Here is a 21,179-nt window from a genome sequence, read left to right as displayed (position 1 = left end):
CTCCCGCATGTCAGCCCCCCTCATGAAAGCTCCTTGGTGTTGGAACTATTCAAAAGAGCTGCTCTCAGGGGATGCTGAGGTACGGTTCTTCTACTTCTTCCCCAACACTAAGACCAGAACACCCCAAAAGATATGGAAATCCACTAGTTCAGAGGATGGGCAAGTTTCAAGTGGCCTTGTAAGCCTTCCCTCCACAGTTGCTTCACCCCGTCTAAATGCATCACTGACTCAGCCGCATTGAGAATTTCAACTCGTTTCCGCAAACGACAGAGGAAGCTTCCATACGGTATTTGTTTTTCTCTTTCTGACTTACTTCACTCTGTATGAGAGACTCGGAAAAAAAAGGTCACGAAGAATCTAGGGGTAAGATGTGAATAAAGACACAGACCTACTAGAGAATGACTTGAGGATATGGGGAGGGGGAAGGGTAAGCTGGGACGAAGTGAGAGAGTGGCATGGACGTATATACACTACCAGACGTAAGGTAGATAGCTAGTGGGAAGCAGCCGCATAGCACAGAGAGATCAGCTTGGTGCTTTGTGACCACCTAGAGGGGTGGCATAGGGAGGGTGGGAGGGAGACGCAAGAGGGAAGAGCTATGGGAACAATGTATATGTATAACTGATTCACTTTGTTGTAAAGCAGAAACTAACACACCATTGTAAAGCAATTATACTCCAATAAAGACGTTTAAAAAAAAAAGTGATAGTTTCTTTAGTTGATCATATCTCTATTCACTGTAAAAACATTGTCCTGTGGTTTGTGCTTTATGATTCCTCTTATGAAGACAGTGAAAAAGCCAAATATATAGGTGGAAACTTAAATTGACTTTATATTGCTGAGATTTACCATCTTCAAAAATAACATGCTAGATTAATGCATTTCTGATTTCAAGGTGCTTTTTGTTTTTTTCAAGTAGGTCTTCCCTGAACATAATAATTCTATCAGACAGTGGGCTGTGGAAGAAAACATTGTGTGTGATCTATTTCTGGGGGGCTTGAAGGCTTAAAATAACTGTTTTTTTACTAATATGCCTGAAATATCAGATGAAATATAGTGTTAATATGCAAAAGTGTCTTAATGGTAATAGACCTTTTTTTCTTTCAATGTGTTTGTTGCAGGATCTAAGGGAGGAATGTGTAAAGTTGAAAACGAGAGTGTTTGATTTGGAACAACAGAATCGAACGCTAAGCATCCTTTTCCAACAGCGAGTCAGACCAACTTCTGATCTGCTCCTCCAGGTATGTGTTTCTGTGCAAAACAGTCTTTGCTCCTGAAATGCTATTGACAGGAAGTGAGTTAACTTCAAAAGGTACCACTATCTCCATGGGCAGGACATATTGCATCAGAACCTCCATTCTCTCCCCTCTCAAGGGATGTCATTAAAATTGAATGTCTCTTAAATCTCTTGACTCTTTAAACCTAATTTTGATAAAGAAATGCATCAACAAATAATAAACAGGTAAAAGGAAACAATCAGAGGTATCAAGTGAAATCGGGGAATGGAGTCAGCAAATAATTGATTGCTCTGGGGACAAGTATTAGTAATCTTGCACTCCCTGATAAGCAAGGCGGAGTTTTATGTGATGCCGAAGTACATTTCTTTATTTCAAACTCTCCGTAAGCAAAACTACAGCTGGGGTTTGTTGTACTTTCATCTCTCTCTCTGTCTCTGCAGCCTGCCTCCTCACAATCCAATACACTCCGCCTCAGTCTTTTACAGGTTCTCTTTGTCTAAGCGTTCTCACCAAACTCTTCCGGTTGCCTTCATAACAGGGAAAGTTGTGGAAAGGCAAACCATTTGAATCATTTTGAAGCTGCCCCCCGAGAAAGCACTAGAAAATATATCTGACTGCAGGGAGACACGTGGATTGGCAGAGGGGTCTAGAAGGCTGATCTTTGCTGTTTCCTATTTTTTTTAATGCTATTAATGTTCATATTTGCTCAAACAAGCTCCAGGTTTGTAAAGGGTAACCCCCAGCTGCCTGGTCTGATTGACCAAAGGAAAGGGGAAAGACAGAGATACCCTCTAGACTGGCCTGTCACCACTGTAGCCGCTAGCCATGTGGTGCTATTGAAATTAAACATTAATTTAAATTAAGTTTCTTTGTCAAACTAGTCAGATTTCAAGTGTTGAAAAGCCACACGTGGCCAGCAGCTACCATATTAGACAGTGTTTGTACAGAACATTTCCATCATGCTAGAAAGTTCAGCACTTTTCCAGATGGTTGAGACAGTGTTGCTAATTTACCCTCTGAACTTTGGCACAAACATCTTTCCCTGACTCCTCAGGGAAATAATGAGAAATTGCAGTTCATTTCAGAGAAAGAAAGATGTTTGGTAAAACCGCACATCAAAATGTAATCCGCCCCCCCACCTCCGATGAAGAGAAAAGAGCTCTCTGAATTGTAAAATAGATCTCATCTCTTAAATTAATTTTTTCTCTGCTTTATCTATTAGCGCATAATTCATAATTTATGACTCATAAATTGTGTGGAAAAAAAATCATCTATCTCTATTCTGTTTCCTGATCCTGCCCACGATAAATGTTGGTCAGAGAGAATCTTGCATCTGTTAAAAGTTGTATCTCATTTGCTCTCTTATAATCAAGATCCACTATTGTAATTGCTTTTGACAGCTATTGCATGTTCATGAATTTTTCCGTTTTACGTGTTTTAACTTGAGGCTTTTCTGGAACAATTTTTAAGGATCTACGGTCCCTGTTTGTGAATCATGATGGTTCATTTCCACAGTAAACACATGTGCCATAGATATTTAAGCTTCTTCATTGGCTGACACAGATTTCTTAAATACATATCCAACTGGCAGGGGATGGTGTTTGCGCTAACAATAGAACTCAGTGTTTACTCCTTGGGTGTCTTCAGCCAACACACTGTTTCTCCCCAGATAGACCTCACTTCCAGGAGCCATTCTAATTTAAATGCAATTTATAAAAGATGGGCTGATAATAGTTCTGGACGTAGAATAATAGCAAGGATGATGCCTGCCCTCTAACATCTAAGGGCTCACAGTCATAGACAAAGTTGCTGGTTTTTCAGGTGGTCTGTTCATTATATGACCCGTGAGTTTTTAATTTTCTGGTGGCACAAATACATATCATGGAGCACCGGCTAAAGGAAAAGCAGTTTGAGCTTGCTTTGCACCTGTGGAAGCTCTGTCATTATTTGTTGAATGGAATAATGAATAAATGACCCAGATTCATTCTGCAAGTCTTCTTCTGAATGTTTCCTGTCTTGTGTGGAGGCTTTGGAACTATGCAGCCGTGCTGGTCCAGCCCAGTTTGTTTGAGGGTGTGGCTGGTGAGCACAGCAAACCCACCAGTGTGCCTGGTCCCGAGTATGAGAGATGTTACAGCTTCTGCCCGCGGACTGGAGATTTGGTACAGAAGATTTCTAAGTAGGTTTCTGTGTATCTTAAAAAACTGCATTCGTTGTCATCTGCTGAATACAGCCTAATGATTCTCTACAATCTAAGTAGCCACCTGAAGAGAAATACAGAAAGAAGATTGTTGAACACATTGTGATTTTAGTAGATACATTGTAAGTTGTAGAAAAGAAAATTTATAGGAAATAGCTAATTATTTGTCCCTCAGAAACAGAGAATAAGAGGTTACATGGATATTCTTTAGCAAATTCTGATATAAGAGGAACAAAGAGGGATAGTTCTAAGGATTCGTTGACAGATTCTGGGAAACTTACAAAGGGAACCAGTCCATGATGGGAAAGTAAAGAAGCCTGACCTGAAATTTAAAACCTTAAGAATGGCCATAAACTTCTCTGTCGATTCCACTTTCCAGAAAAGCATCTCTGGGACTATGGGTGGAAGCAAGTCAGATTAATAAGGGCCTCCATATTAAAATCAATAATTTGAGCTAAATTCTAATGGATTAAGAAACCAGTGTAGCAAATAAAATCTAAAAGTAACATTCTTAACGGAACCGGAGTCTATAACTAACCTTATTTGAACTCACTGGCCAGATTAACCAATGCTCACCATTTCCTCTTATAAATTATATTAGATTACACTCTCAATTTACCAAACATTGACAACTAGTTGAAACTCTCTACTAAGAGTACTTAATTCTCTTACCAGTTGAGTTGAATTTCCACCATGAATGACTTATGTTTGTAAGTCAGTATGTTCACGTGACTAGTACTTGTCACGGTGATTATGAAATTTTTAACTACTTTATAAACTGACGAAATGTGGTGCAAAAAGAGTTGTTTCTATAAAATAAAGTTGAGTGCTTCAAAAACACTATAAAGACACGTCCCTAAAAACGTTTGTGATCAAATGAAATATAGGTGTGTAACTGCAAAAAAAAAAAAAAAATGTGGGAGTTGGGGAATTGTATTAAATGTAGAGGCATTCTGCTTGCAAATTGCTTCTCAGGTGGTTTTTTTTTTTTTTGCGCTATGCGGGCCTCTCACTGCTGTGGCCTCTCCCGTTGCGGAGCACAGGGTCCGGACGCGCAGGCTCAGCAGCCATGGGTCACGGGCCAGCCCCTCCGCGGCATGTGGGATCCTCCCAGACTGGGGCACGAACCCGCGTCCCCTGCATCGGCAGGCGGACTCTCAACCACTGCGCCACCAGGGAAGCCCTCAGGTGGTTTTAAGTTCTTGTTCCACCATTAAGAAAAACAAAACCTAGAAATCATAGACAATGCATAAAGCATGTGTTTGATGCCCCCCCCCAAAAAAAAAAAACCACAAAAGACATTGGAGGACTCTAATAATATGATCCCTAGGCAAAAAAGCCAACCTTGGCCCTACCAAAAAAAAAAAAAAGTGCTAGATACTGTTCTACAACCTTTATAGTGTTCACCAGTTTATCTCCGTTACAGTACTTTCAGGTACGAACTATCTCTATACCCATTCTACAGATGAGGACACTTAGGCTCAAAGAGGCTGTGTCACCCAGTGGTAATGGACAGACTGGGGATTTAAATCCATGGTCAGGGTCCGCTTCCTCCCTTTCACTTCCTGTCTGTGCTCCCTCTACATGGAATACAAATGGACACGAGGAACACTTTTCTGATTCTGTATTCTGACAGACATTTTCATTAACGGGCCCACCTGTGCTCAGATCAGTTCAGAGGGCTTCTGCAGTGTAATCGCCTACTATATTTACACATTTCTGAAAGCCTCTCGATCTGTAGCATCCAAGATTTTCCCCTCTCCTGTGTGTTCTGCTCTTGTTTTCCTTTGGACACCTGTGTTATCGTCATCTTGATAGGACATTATTCTCATATTTTCCGCCTAACACAGTTTATTCTTCTCCTTTTTATCTGATATTTCAAAGGCCCTATACTCATATCCTTGGGCCAAGATGGAAAGAAAAGACTGTTATAGTGTAGATTATTCTCACAGACAGTTGAGAATCTGACAGCTTAGAACCAAGGTGTAAAACTTTGCTGTCACTTCTGAGAGCGTTGACTTTTTTTTGCTAGTGTTTTTATATTATTTCAGATGAGATGAGACGATTTTAAAATTATCTTTGTGCTTCTGATGTATTTTTCGTTCATTGCATCTTTATTTAATTTCATATTGCAATTACAGCATCCTAGAGTTACATGGTACTGACGGTGGAGGTCATGCAGTGCAACCCCCATAACTAGGGATTTCATGTTAACTTTTATTTCACCTAAATAGGAATCTCCTTGAGGGCAGCAATTATGCTGTGAATGTTGCATTTTACCCTCCCACAGATATTATCACCATTCATAATACATAGTCAGTGTATACTTGGATGGCTTAACATTTAATTCAATGTATTTTTAACTTTTTATTTTATATTGGAGTATAGCTAATTAACAATGTTGTGATAGCTTCAGGTGCACAGCAAAGTGACTCAGCCATACATATACTTGCATCCATTCACCCCCAAACTCCCCTCCCATCCAGGCTTCCAGATAACGTTGAGCAGAGTTCCCTGTGCTATACAGTAGGTCCTTGTTGGTTATCCATCTTAAATATAGCAGTGGGTACATGTCAATCCCGAACTCCTGAACAATCCCTTCCCCCCACCCCTTCCCCCCAGTAACCATAAGTTTGTTCCCTAAGTCTGTGAGTCTGTTTCTGTTTTGTAAATAAGTTCATCTGTATCATTTCTTTTTAGATTCTGCATATAAGCAATATCATACGATATTTCTCTTTCTCTGTCTGACTTACTTCAATCAGTATGACGATTTCTAGGTCCATCCATGTTGCTGCAAATGGCGTTATTTCATTCTTTTTAATGGCTGAGTAATATTCCATTGTATATATGTGCCACATCTTCTTTATCCATTCATCTGTCAATGGACACTTAGGTTGCTTCCATGTCCTGGCTATTGTAAAGAGTGCTCCAGTGAACATCGGGGTGCATGTATCCTTCCAGGGGTCCATGTTTTTCTCCAGATATATGCCCAGGAGTGAGATTGCAGGGGCATATGGTAGCTCTATTTTTAGTTTTTTAAGAAACCTCCATCCTGTTCTCCATAGTGGCTGCCCCAATTTACATGCCCACCAACAGTGTAGGAGGGTTCCCTTCTCTCTGCACCTTCTCCAGCATTTATTGTTTGTGGATTTTTTGATGATGGCCATTCTGACTGGTGTGAGGTGATATCTCATTGTAGTTTTGATTTGCATTTCTCTAATAATTAACGATGTTGAACATCTTTTCATGTGCCTCTCGGCCATCTGCATGTCTTCTTTGGAGAAATGTCTACTTAGGTCTTCTGTGCATTTTGTGATTGGGTTGTTTGTTTTGATGATATTAAGCCACATGAGCTGTTTGTAAATTTTGGAGACTAATCCCTGGTTGGCCCCGTCATTTGCAAATATTTTCTCCCAATCTGTGGGTTGTCTTTTCGTTTTGTTTATGGTTTCCTTTGCTGTGCAAAAGCTTTTGAGTTTAGTTAGGTCCCATTTGTTTATTTTTATTTCCATTATTCAGGGAGATGGATTGAAAAAGATATTGCTGCAACTGATGTCAGAGAGTGTTCTGCCTTTGTTTTCTTCTAGGAGTTTTATAGTGACTGCAAAATGGACATTACAATAAGTCTAATTAATGTCTGTCACTGTGAACAGATTTCTTTTTCTTGTGATGAGAACTTTTAAGATCTCTTAGCAGATTTCAAGTATTCAACACAGTATTAATAACTAGAGTCACCATGCTGTACATTACATCTCCAGAAGTTATTGATCTTATAACCGGAAGTTTATACCTTTTGATCCCCTTTATCAGTTTCACCAACTCCCCACCCCCACCAATCTGTTCTTTCTTTCTATGAGTTCTTTTTTTAACAAAAATTCCACGTGTGAGTGAGATCATGCAGTTTTTACTTCTCTCTGTCTGACTTATTTCACTTAGCATAATGTCCTCAAGGTCCATCCACGCTGTCACAAATGGCAAGATGTCATTCTTTTTTATGGCTGAATAATATTCTATCATTTTTATGAAATATTCTATCATTTATATATATGTAAATATATAAATATATCTCTAAAATACATTTATATCTTATATATATATATATCATATATATCACATTTTCTTTATCCATTTATCCATCAGTGGAGACTTGGATTGTTTCCACGTCTTGGCTACTATAAATAATGCTGCAGTGAACATGACAGTGCAGATGATCTCTTCTTTGAGATAGTGATTTCATCTACCTTTGAGTTTAGGCCCATAACTGGAGTTGCTGGATCATATGGTAGTTCTGTCTTTTAATTTTTTGAGGCACCTCCATACTGTTTACCGTTGTGGCTGCACCAATTTACATTTCCTACCAAGAGTGTACAAGGGCTCTTTTTTCTCCACATCCTCACCAGCATTTGTTATCTCTTGTTTTTTTTGCAGTACGTGGGCCTCTCACCGCTGTGGCCTCTCCCGTTGCGGAGCACAGGCTCCGGACGCGCAGGCTCAGCGGCCATGGCTCACGGGCCCAGCCGCTCCGCGGCATGTGGGATCTTCCCGGATCTGGGAACGAACCCGTGTCCCCTGCATCGGCAGGCGGACTCTCAACCACTGCGCCACCAGGGAAGCCCATCTCTTGTTTTTTTGATAATACATTTGAACAGTTGTGAAGTGATATCTCACGTGGTTTTGATTTGCATTTTGCTGATGATTAGTGATCTTGAGCACCCTTTCATGTTCCTGTTGGCTCTTTGAATATTTTCTTTGGAAAAAAGCTTATTCAGGTCCTTTGTCCACTTTTTAATTGGATTATTTGATACTTTGCTATTGAGTTGTATGAGTTCCTTATTTATTTTAGATATTACCCCTTCTCAGATGTGTGGTTTGAGAATATTTTCTCCCATTCTGTAGGCTGCCTTCTATTTTTGTTGATTGCTTCTTTTTCTGTGCAGAAGCTATTTAGTTTGATGTAGTCCCATTTGTTTATTTTTGCTTTTGTTGCTTGAGCTTTAGGTGTCACATCCTTGAAATCATTGCCAAGACGAATGTCAAGGAAGTTTTCTTCCCCCTATGTTTTTATTATAGGAGTTTTATGGTTTCATATCTTACATTTAAGCCTTTAATTCATTTCGAGTTAACTTTTTGTGACTGGTGTAAGATAGGGGTTTAGTTTAATTCTTTTACCTGTGAATATCCAGTTTTTCTAGCACCATTAATTGAAGAGCCTGTCTTTTCTCCATTGAGTATTTTTGGCTCCCTTGTCAAATATTAGTGACCATATTATGCATGGGTTTATTTCTGGGTTCTTGATTCTGTTCCATTGCCCTGTGTGTCTGTTTTTATGCCATTTCCATACCGTTTTGATTACTGTTGCTTTGTAACACAGTTTGAAATCAGCAAGTGTTATATCTCCAGCTCTATTCTTCTTTCTCAGGACTCCTTTGCCTATTCGGGGTCTTTTGTGATTCCAGACAAATTTCAGGATTGTTTTTCTATTTATGTAAAAAATGCCACTGGAATCTTGATAAGGGTTGCACTGAACCTATAGACAGCTTTAGGTAGTATGGATATTTTAACGATATTAATTTCTCCAATCCATGAACATAAGATATCTTTCCATTTATTTGTGTCATCTTCAGTTTCTTTCATCAGTGTCTTATAGTTTTCATTGTAGAGACTTTTCACTTCTTTGGTTAGATTTATTCCTAAGTATTTTATTCTTTTTGATGCTATTATAAGTGGGATTGTTTTTCTTGTTTCTTTTTCAGATAATTAGTTGTCGGTGTATCGAGATGCTATTGATTTCTGTATGTTGATTTTGCGTCCTGCAACTTTATTCATGATTATCTAAAAGTTTTTTATGAGGTTTTTACATTTTCTATATATAAAATCACATCATCTGCAAATAGAGACAATTTTACTTTTTGCTTTCTGATTCTAATGTCTTTTATTTACTTTCTTTGCTTGAGTGCCCTTACTAGAATTTCCAGTACCATGATGAATAGGAGTGGTGATACTGGGCACCCTTGTCTTGTACGTGATAGAGGAAAAGCTTTCATCTTTTCACCACTGAGTATGATGTTAGCTGTGGACTTATCATATATGGCCTTTATTATTTTGAGGTATATTCCTTCTCTACACAGTTTGTTGAGCTTTTATTATAAATGAATGTTGAATTCTGTCAAATGCTTTCTCTGTGTCTATTGAGATGATCATAGGATTTTTAAAATTCTATTATTGTGATATATCACACTTACTGATTTGCATATGTTGAACCATCCTTGCACCCAAGGGATGAATCCCAATTGACTTTGCTGTATGATCCTTTTAATGAGCTGTTGAAATCAGTTTGCTAGTACTTTGTTCAGAATTTTTACATCTATATTCATCAGGGACATTGGCCTGTAGTTTACTTTTCTTGTAGTGTCTTTGTCTGGCTTTGGTATCAGGGTGATACTGGCCTCATAAAATGAATTTTGGAGTATTCCTCTCCTCTTCAATTTTTTGGAAGAGTTTGAGAAGATTTGGCATCAGTTCTTAAATCTTTGGTAAAAATTTACCAGTGAACTACCAGGTCCTGGTCATTTCTCTGTTGGGAGGTTTATGGTTACTGATTCAATCTCCTTACTCATTCTTAGTCTGTTTAGAGTTTTTGTTTCTTCATGATTCACTCTTGGTAAGTTGTTTGTTTCTAGGAATTTTTCAAGTTATTCTACATTATCCAATTTGTTGGCATATAGTTGTTCAAAGAAGTTTCTTATTATCCTTTGCATCTGTGGTATCAGTTGTAATGTCTCCTCTTTCATTTATCATTTTATTTATTTGAGTCCTGTTTTTCTCTTGGTTAGGCTAGCTAAAGGTTTGTCAGTTTTGTTTATCTTTTCCAAAAACCAACTCTATAGTTTTGTTAATATTGTCCATTATTTTTTATTTTGTTTATTTCTCCTCTTTTTTTTATTTCCTCCCTTCTGCTACTATTGGGCCTCATTTATTCTTCTTTCTCTAATTCCTTGAGGTATAAAATTTGTTTATTTATTTGAGAGTTTTCTTTTGTTTCGATGTATGTGTTTATCCATATAAACTTCCCTCTTAGAATTGCTTTTGCTGCACCTTGTAAGTTTTTGTATGTTGTTTCCATTTTCATTTGTCTCAAGATACTTTTTTATCTTTTCATCTCTTCTTTGATCCCTTGGTTGTTCAGGAGTGTGTTTTTTTAAAAAAATCCATGTATCAAATATTTGTGAATTTTCCTGTTTTTCTCCTGTTGTTGATTTCTAGTTTCATATCATTCTGTTTGGAAAAGATTTGGTATGATTCAATGTTCTTAAATTTACTAAGACTTGTTCTGTGGCCTACCATATGATCTATCCCAGAAATCGTTCTGTTTGCACTTAAAAAGAAAGTGTATTTTGGTGCTGTTGAATGGAATGTTCTGTATGTGTCTTTTAGGTCTATTTGATTCATAGTGTTATTCATATCCACTGTTTCCTTATGGATTCTCTGCTGGATGATCTATCCATTGTTGAGAGTAAGATATTAAAGTCTCCAACTATCACTGTATTGCTGTTTATGTCTCCTTTTACTTCTGTTACTCTTTGCTTCATATATTTCGATGCTCCAATGTTGGCTACATAAATATTTACAATTGTTATATATTCTAGGTGGACTGACCCCTTTATCATCATACTATAACCTTCTTAGTCGCTTTTGAGCATTTGCAGCTTAAAGTCTATTTTGTCTGATATACATATAGCTAACTCTGCTTTCTTTTGGTTACCATTTGTTTGAAATATCTTTTTCTATCCCTTCACTCCCAGGCTGTGTGTATCTTTAAAGCTAAAGTGAGTCTCTTGTAAGCAGCATATTGTTGGATTTTTAAAAATTTTATTCTGTGTCTTTGGATTGGAGAATTTAATCCACTTACATTTAAAGTAATTATTGATAGGTGAGGACTTATTACTGCCATTTGATTAATTGTTTTCTGATTGTGTTGTTAAACCTTTGTTCCTTGCTTCTTTTTTTTTCTTCTTATCTTACTGATTTATTTTGTGATTTGATGACTTTTTGTAGCAGTATGCTTTGTTTATTGTAATCTTTTGTGTAACTACTACAGGTTTTTCCTTTGTAGTTATCATGAGACTTACATAAATATCTTCTATTTATGACATCCTGTTTTAAGCTGGTAACAACTTAACTTCAATAGCATACATAAACTTTACACTTTTTCTTCTCCCTTCTCACATTTTATGTTTAATGTTACAATTTACATATTTTTAGATTGTGTATCAATAATAAATTACTGTGCTTATGGTTATTTTTAATACTTTTTTCTTTAATGTCTTAAGCTGGAGTTGTAAGTGAACTATGGAACACCATACCAATATTAGAAAATCTGGCTTTGCTTATATATTTACTGTCACCAGTGAGTTTTTTTACCTACATTCATATACTTTCATGGTGTTAACGAGCATCACTTTATTTCCTCTGGAAGAACACCCTGTAGCATTTCTTGTAAAGCATGTCTGGTGGTGATGTTTATCAGCTTTTATTTGTTCGGGGAAGTCTTTATCTCTCCTTCATCTCTGGTATTCTTGGCTGTGCATTTGAATAAATGGTCACCTCCTCCAGCTTTTACAGGTTCATTCCAGCAGAAACAGTCCTAAACCATAATGCATATATTGTTTTTCTTGACTGTGTCCCCTAAACCCCATAGGTTTTTAAACATTTTCTTTCTTTCTTTCTTTTTATTCTTTTTTTTATGTTGCTCAAGTGACTGGATAATTTCAAATGACTTGTTTTCTAATTCACTGATTTATTCTTTTGCTTGGTTGAGTCTGCTGCTGAAGTTCTCTATTGAATTCTTCAGTTCAGTCAGTGTATTATTCAGCTCTAGGGTTTCTGTTTGGTTTTCTGGATGGGTTCTGTTCTTTGTTGAACTTCTCATTTCACTTATGCATTATTTTTCTAATTTTATTTAGTTGTCTGTGTGATCTTGTAGTTTACTAAACCTCTTGAAGAGGATTATTCAGAATGTTTTGTCAGATGGTTCATAGATCTCTGTTTCTTCAGGGTCAGTTATTAGAGCTTTATTAGTTTCTTTTGATGGCGTCATGTTTACCTGATTCTTTGTAATCCTTGACTCTTTGCATTGGTATCTGTGCATTTGAGAAAGCAGTTTCCTCCTCCAGACTTTACAGATTCACTTGGGCAGAGGCAGTCCTTCACCTGTCAGCTCAGCTTGGGGTTCTCACGAGCCAGCTGGTAGCATCCTTAGAAGTGGGGCTTGCTATCAGGATCTCTATTTGAGGGAGGCCACTGCCCAAGCTCTGAGTTCAGGGGTGCCAGTTGAACTGGCTGGGGACAGTTGACTAGGACTCCTGGCTTGGTTCTTTTCCCCAGTGCAGCTGTAGAATGGACTCCACAGTTGCTTGCATTCGCTGGTCAGGCTTCCTAGTCGGGCGCTATACTCAGTAGTTAAGGGGGCCTGCAGATTTACTGCCCTGCCTGGCCGAGGTCATAGAACTGCTGGAATGGCTCACTGTCTGGGGACCAAGGCCAGGCAAAACTGTCCCCTGAGCTCCCTGGTCAGGCAGAGCCACTGACTTGATTCTGCAGACGGACAGAGCTACTGACTGGGTTTTCTGCTCCGGTGACCCTGGAGGTGCAGCTACAGGGTGGGCCACTTAGCCTCCCAGGTGCTCTCGTTACGCTTCCTGATCAGGCAAGACTGAGGGCTATACTCAACAGTAGGTGGGGGTAGCAGCCTACTTCCCTGCCCAGGTGGTGCAGCAGAACAGGCCGGAAGGCCAGCATTGCTTGTTGTCTTGGGAGCAAATCAGGCAGAATTGTGCATCAAGTACTCTGGCCACATGGGGTCACCAGCTTGACTCTGACGATGGGCAGAGCCACTGGCTGGGATCTCCTCCTCCACCGTGAGGAGGAACTTACTCTGCCCAGATCTAAGTGCTGGTTACCGTAAGCCCTGCCCCCCTTTGATGGGATCTCCAGTGTCAAGCCCCGCAGCTTCCTTGTGATCCCCATGGGATGAGACCCAAATGGGCCTCACAGGGGGTGACCCACAGTGCTGGGAAGGTGGATGTCCACCTTGGGCTCTTTGTGTCCCACTAGAGAAACCATAGGCCCCAGGGGCCCTCTCAGTGTGGCTCTGTGTCATCCTGAGGGAGGGGTGATGGGATTAGAGTCTAGCCGTTCCTCTTACCCTTCTAACGAGGTCTTTCGTGGTGTCCGTGGTCCCGAGGGGTGCTGCCGGCTCACCTCCGTCTTCTGGGGTTTTCACAGTGGTGTCTTGCCTATGTTGGTGTCTCTAGCCGGTCTTCTGGCGAAGGGGACTGAATTCAGGAATGACCTATGTCACCATCTTGATGACGTCACCCTTGAGGGAGATGCTTCTAACGACAATAAGGTTGTAATATTCTTGGTTTGAAGACCATGCCTTTTTTCTGTCTGCTTATGTGTATTTTTGTATCAATCCACTGTACCTAGGTGCCCAGTTCATATTTTTAATCCTTTTATTTATTTCTGAGAAGCAAAGATTTTTAGGCATTTACATTCTTCACTACCTTGGAACTGGCCATTGGATAATGAACACAGCCTCACAGAAGTACCCGGAATTGAACAATCAAGCAGCCAGGCCAAAGGCATCTCCTCTAGGGTATTTGGCCATTCAGAGAAATTGGAAAATGCCAGCCATATAAAACATTTTTAAATGTATGTATTTTGCTTTTTAAAAGGTCTACCTATCTGCCTTTTGGGTACTTTCAAAATATATACAGTTAAGTGAGATGAAAAGAAATCATTACGAGGGCATTGGAATAACATGGAAAGCAGTGAGGGAAGGAGGGACTGGGTCAAGGATGGGACAGTGGGTCTTGAGTTCTGGCATAGAAGGGTTTCATTCTGATTGATCTGTGCCTCTCTTGAGCCACAAGCCGTGAAAGAGTCATGAGAAAAGGCAGGAAAATCCGCACAAGGTTAGAGCAGCTACCTGGCTTCCCATGCGAGGATGTACATTTGCCTTATGAGTTTCTACAACCGATCAGCTCTGCCCTTGAGGCGCTTGTGTGCTGGCCTCAGCGGCAGCCTCCAGCCCTGTCCTGTAGACCTGCTGTCTAATTTAGAAAGATCCACAGAGCAACAGCAGGAGCAGGCCGGTGATGCTTCAGGGATGCTGAGGGCTGCCAGGGTCCATCCAGATGGCGGAGTACCCACCAGCAGTGACCCGTCATCCCGCGTGATCAGAGCACCGTGCTGGCTTTTCCTTATGGACAGCTGCCAGCCATGAAAACGCACGGAGGATGTGCAGCAGGGATTCTCTCTTACACACGGAGCCCTGGGAAGGACGTTAACTTGTCTGAGGTACAGAAAGTGGCATCTCTGAGAAACCGGGGACCCTTTGAAAGATCACACAACTCCTGCAGGGCAGGGCTTGCAGATGCCTCACACGAGGTTGGCTTGGGAGCAAGTAAGAGCAGCAGAGAAGATGAAGAATCTGCAGGGTTACGGCGGGATGTGATTTTCTCCTCTGCGGGACACACCCAAGGCCCTCTGTCAGCTCCCTTTACCTTCAGCAGCCTCACTCGTCTTTTTTCCCTGACACAAATACTCCAGCCAAGCAGAAACACCCTCACTCCACACAGCATGACATAGGCTTTCTTTCAACTGTCCCATTTTGTATGTCATTGCCCCGTTCAAAATGCTGTTCGGCCTACCCTCATCCCACCCGCGGCCCCTGCTCTCCATTCAGTTAACCAGCTGGGAGCGCCAAGGGTCTGTTGGTGCTGGAGATTCAGGGGTAAAATGCATTTCCTCAACAGCTGCGGTCTGCAGATGCCATGCAGAGCAGAGTACTATGGTGAGGGGCACTTGGTGAGGGGCAGGGTAGGGGTGGAGGCTAATTCTGTTGGGCGAGGGGCCTGGGGAAGACCTAACAGAGGAAATAATGCCCCTACGTGTGTCTAAACAAATGAAGAAGAGCTTGTTAAGCGGACAAGGGAGAGCATACGTGCCAGCCGGAAGGAACCCTCTGTGCATGAAGGCACGCTTCCGGTCCTGTTTCTGAAGCTACAGGCTTTGGTAGCGGCCCTGGAATAAGCACCCCTGCCCCTCAGTCCCCACACACACCTGGCTTACCAGGTCCCAGTCTGTATTAATATGTTACTTTGTAAGTATGCTACAGTTTTTTTTCTCACATGTTTGTTCTTCATTCCCAAATCAGTTGAGGAATGTTTTCTGTTTTTGTTTTTTTTTTGCACAAGACCCAGGCTTATCGGTTCATGTGTCATGGTGTGCTTCCTGCCTGCAGTATTGTCGAGGGTACACATGGTCTGTGAAGGAAGTCAGGGTCGATTCCTACTCTGGACTTGGCTTGCTTTGACTTTTATTTTCATAGGGACAAGGGCCTTGCCTTATTTACCTCTGAATCCTCCCAATGCGTACCTCTTAACAAAGCGAGCCTTGATAAATGTTGAGTGAATTAGTGACTGAGTGAACCTCTGGGGCGAATGGAAAGGCTTGCCGACAGGGAAGGAAGAAGGAGATGGCTTCACAAAGGAAGTGACCACGAGGGGGAAAGAAGAGAAGGGAAGGAGAGCAGTCCTTAGGGCACTGTGCATATCAGACGTAGAAGGCTGACTTTGCAATATTATGTTTAGAGAAGTTGGGACGACCAGGGGAGCTTCTCTCTTCTTTTTAATGCATTCAGTTTTGTTATTGTTTGGTTGGTTTTTGCTTTACTTTTCTCTCTTCCTGTTGTCAGTGAGATCTCAGATGTGGTTTACATCTTGGAATTGTTTGTATCCTATTGATACAGAGAACTGTATTACATGATATATCTTTGACTGAGGGACTGAGGTTCCATATGGTTTCCTGGACCATAGTGAGTTTTTAATCTCTCCCATCCCAACCCCCTACCCAAATTTTAAGTTACTTAATGGAAGGCACCTGGCTTCCTGTTCTTTGTCTCTTCCTAAAACTAGATATATGCCAAATATGTATTAATTGCTTTCAAGAGCACATGGCTGGCTCTGCATAAACCAACCTGTCACCTGAAACAGTGAAAAATCTGATGTTCTAAAAGCAGCATCGCGAACTGAATTGCTTAAAGGGGCTGAGCCAGGTGAAGCGATAAGCAAAGGAGGCTCTGTACTCGGCTGCCACTTGTGGTCATGTGGAAATCCTTGTTAGACGTTATCGTAGATTTAGACATTTTAAGAAACTGGAAATGCAGACACTTGTGTGCAGCCTCCTGACTTTTAAATGTTTGCGCCTGATTCAACTATTTTATAACACTGAGGAAGCCCAATAAAACATCTGCAGGCCAGGTTTGACCTGCAACCTGCTCTTCTTTCCTTTTTCTAGTGATGGTGGATTTTCATTTAAAACATGGTACAAATTCTCAGAATACCTGGGCACCAGGCTTCACACTCATATTCATAATACAGCTAGAATATATTCCTGTGTTCATTATTTCAAGAAAAATGCATTGACCGTCTACTGAGGACACAGAATTTATCATTGAATAAGGAGACAGATAATATGAACAAACAACAGTGCAGTAGAGTAGTAAATGAAACAGCAATATTTACCAGCAGAGGTCCTCAGAGGAAAGAGTGATTTTATCTGGGGTATCAGGGAAGCCTTTTAGGAGGTGGTGACAGCTAAAATGGATCTTGAAGGATGCATAGGAGTTTGTTAGGGTAACAAACAACTCTTAGACTAGATTCAGGACTAAGCTTAGTACTGGGGTTTATATTTAGATCAATCCCAGAGTCTGGCTTTAATCACGCTGTAAAATTATAAAATTGTCTTCACCTGATTTGGTCTTGTTTGGCCTTCCCAAACCCTTCCAGCAATATCAGATTAACTCACTGAGCTCTGTGGAAACACAAAAACCTCTGAGGAGTTGCCATGCTAGTTGAATTCTCTGCCACTGTGACCTTCAACAGCCGTTCTTTCTAGCTTTTCATCTGAGTGGAATCTAGTTAAGCTAAATTTAAAAAACTGATGAAAAATACAGAGCCCTCTGCGTCTGAGGTTTGTTTTAAGAATTTTAACATTAAACGAAGGTTTCAAACCTGAACATAAATCAACATTATATTGAAACAGACTAAGTGATTGAAATGTAAATTCAGGAAATGTACCTTGTAGCATGTAACCTTCAGGCTATATATTTCTTTCATATTTCAAACATATAGGAAAACTTGATAATTCTGAATTTGGTGGATAATTCTGAATTCGGTGAATTTCATGCAGTCGATGTTTATCATAGTAACCTTAAAAGCTGCCCCAGTAAAAATTGTTATGAAGCATTACATTTTCATGAATTGTGGATAACTGTAAGCATTTGGAAATGCAAGGCAGCACGGAAAGTACTGAGAAAGGCATGGTGATGTTTACCTGGGGATTTGAGTATGCAGATTGGAGCATTAATTTCTTGGCACTCAAAGTTGTGGAATGTCCGTTGCTATCAGTGGATGTTACACCAGGGAAATTTTATCCCTGGCACGAAAAGATGAAGTAACCCAAACTCTGACACGAAAGACCAGTGTTTCCAGGAGCGAAAGCAATTTGGCTTTGTTCTGTCACCTCTCTTACCATGAGGATACACTTGTCTGAGAGCTGCCTGACATGTTCGAGAACCACTTCGTGGAACCAGGTAGCGATTCGCAATCTGCCAAAGCTCTCTAGGAGACTCTAGAACAAGTCTTTAACTGATCAGCCTTCGGTGATGATGCTTATCCTTGAAGTCCTGGCTGCATGGGTCAGGGAAGGGAGGGGAGGTTGGGGTATATACCACGGAGACACATAGAAGCATCTGAAATTTCTCAGCAGAGCCGACCTAGAATGGGCTGAGGCTCCATGAGGAGAGAACTTCAGGCAGGTGTGAAGCTCAGTGCAGCCTGGGATAGCCAGACTCTAGAGACAAATGGGAGTGGCCTTCGGCTGTGCCTGGCCTGCTGCGGTCGCTCAGGAATATGCTAGGACTGGGTTCACAGTAGTCCCCAAACCGATCAGACAGATGGAGATAAACATTCCCAGGGCTCTCATATCCTGATGCACTGACATGTAGCTTATGCACCCATGCAGTTCTGTCAGCTTAGAATGTGCTGCGTTGAGGCTGCAAGGCGATTTCTACAGCTGGCTTGGGGGAAGACCAGGCCTCGTCAAATCTAGGGTTTTCCAAATGGGTATCTGATAGTGATGTCAATAAAGTTTGAGGTTGTGCTGTACCTTATTAGCAGACAGATGTCATCTCACTGAACCCCTACTCTTAGCCTGGAGTATTATTGCTTTTTTACAAACAGGAAGATAAAATTCCTAGAGGCTTCTTCTTAGCCAGGGTTCTTCTCCTGGTCCAAAGCTTCTGGCCCAAAGTACCCACTGCCAGCTCACGCCTTCATCTCCAATTCTCCCCTTCATTACCTTCCCCTGGCCTGCAGAAGGGAAGGCTGGAGCAGTAGCCTTCAGCAAATCAGCCAATTCAAAGGCATTTAAGGGTCTGTTTGGACTTGGCAATGTGCTACACTTCGGACAAATCAAGTTAAATACATTTGGGTGATGTCCTAATAATCTGAGTGATAGGCAGCACCACGGTGGGCCTAAATAATATTTCCGCAAATAAGGACAATGAATCTAATAGCCTCGTAACATGATCAAGTCACTCTCAATACAAACGTGTTTACACCAAGGAATAAGAGAGTTAGAATATTATATCTCAACTTTCAAGATCATGTAAGCTACCCGCCTTGTTATCTGATACTCAGATTGATTCATGCCTGGTACAAGGTCACATGGTCTGTTTAGGGCAGACAGGACCCAGGAGTCCTGATTCCCAGCACTGTGCCTTTTCCACCATGCAACGGGTAACACATTTGAAATTTGCCTGAATTAAGGAAGAGTAAGAACTCAGCAGGAGATGTGTGCTGTTAGCCTAATAGGCAGCTTTGGGAAAACACCCGCCTCCAAGGAGGCATGATGGAGAGGACCAGAGAGGCAGGAAGGGAAGAGGAGTCACTGTGTGGAGGGGCAGAAAGACAACGAACACTAAGCTCCAAGCTCTCTTGAATTCAAGTCCCAACTCCGCCACAGTTTCTTTGGTTAGGTGACCAGGGGCAGGCTCCTGAAATTCCTAGAACCGTAACTGTCCATCCAAAAAAAGCAGTGAAAAATGTCTAAAACGCCTAGTCCACTGACTGTCATACAGGAGAAGCTGAACAAATGTTGAACTTTTTTCCTCTCTCTTCCTGTGAGGTCAGTGATCGGCAGCAGGGTAGCAGGGAAACAGGCGGTGCAGAAAGGTGATCCGTTTGTTCAGCAAGAATCTTTCTGAGAAACTGGTCTGAAAGGATGTGGTATTAGGCCCACATTTACTGCATTAAATCAGTTTCTCTTCACTGTTGACTTGTTTGTTTGTTTGTTTTTGGATTTTCCTGGGAATTTGTATTTCTGGAGATTCTCTGGAGATATTGAGCTCTAAGTAGATCTTTACTGGCTTGTAGCTCAGTGACTCAGAGTGAACCTTTAAGCAAGAGTATGTGTATGAGATGTGCTGGAGTTGAATGAATTGGAAATGCCCTGAATTAAGCTATTTATCTCATCTGCTGGTTAACTTTGAAGGGGAAGAGGGTCATGGCTGGATCACAGAATCCTTTATAGGTTTCTCCCCACATACAGAGAAAAATTTTCTTATAACCCAAAGATCTTCAGGGATCCTGTGAAGCCTGTCTATTACTTCCTTAAATAAGAAATGAATCCTAAATTAAGATTGAATCCTTGATGGTAGTCTGCATCATGACCTACCTTCTACCTTGATTCATTCATCTTGTGTTAGACACTTTCTATTTTATATGATTCTTTCCTTTAGACCTGTTTTAAAACCCTTACCAAGTATGCTAGGTCCCTGAATGTCCACCTTTAAAAATTCAAAGTACAGGCCCCCCTAAAAGCAAGAATTGTTTTCACGTTTCCCTTTTTATGGTTGCATTTCTTTCCCAGATAGCTAAATATTGAATGGGAGGGGATGATAAAGGATCATGTCATAGGAATCATATTGCATAATAGGTATCTTTCAAAGCAATTTTAATGTGACGAAAATCAGAATTTCATAACCGAATCTGTTGTGCATTTTTTGACATGAGATGCATGCAGATGTTTTCCAATAAGCCTTGCTCATATTTCACTCTTCCGTGTGATGTTGTTCAAGGCAGGCATTGAGATGCTTGAATTAATGCACAGATCTCATAATAATATGAGTGCAAAATGCCATTACCATGACGCTGCAGCAGAATTTGCCGTAAAAGTGGGGAAAGCCAAAATGCAAGAGATCATCGAGAAGCTGACGCCCCTGATGCAAACTTATCTTCTCATTACAATGTTACATCCATTGCAAAAAGGAAAAATAACTGACTGCGTTAATTCCACACAAAACAGAACATCTGAGGTGCTCCTGCATGCCCTTGGCGCAGCTGGATGGATTACCACCACTGATTGTTCACTAAGCTTCCAGACTGTTTACTTTAGGAGCTAAATGTTGCTGCTATTCTCAGACCAGATTGCTGAAACACTGAAGATCCACATAACATGGTATTCATTGGTGACTCCTCAAAGCAATTTTCTGATATCTAGACCTTACCCTCATTAAGAGGAACCATTATACCCATTTCACCAAAGGTTGTGACCCATTTCTGAAGAATATCTGCTTTATCTATTCATCCACCCCCGCCCCCGCCCCCGACCCC

At 40.9% G+C, this 21,179-nt stretch overlaps 1 protein-coding gene across 1 annotated transcript in view; it reads left to right on the top strand.

Annotated features, from left to right (window-relative positions):
* The window catches only part of NCKAP5 (NCK associated protein 5), an 899,001-nt gene that overhangs the window by 755,688 nt on the left and 122,134 nt on the right, over positions 1-21,179 (top strand). The window contains exon 10 of the mRNA XM_024761906.1: positions 1,122-1,241. Coding sequence (XP_024617674.1) covers positions 1,122-1,241 — 120 coding nt within the window. The remainder of the gene's footprint in view (positions 1-1,121; positions 1,242-21,179) is intronic.

Source organism: Neophocaena asiaeorientalis, unplaced genomic scaffold (assembly GCF_003031525.2).
Source record: "Neophocaena asiaeorientalis asiaeorientalis breed wild unplaced genomic scaffold, Neophocaena_asiaeorientalis_V1.1 scaffold215, whole genome shotgun sequence".
NCBI lineage: Eukaryota > Metazoa > Chordata > Mammalia > Artiodactyla > Phocoenidae > Neophocaena > Neophocaena asiaeorientalis.
This window is presented reverse-complemented; position numbering and strand designations above follow the sequence as displayed.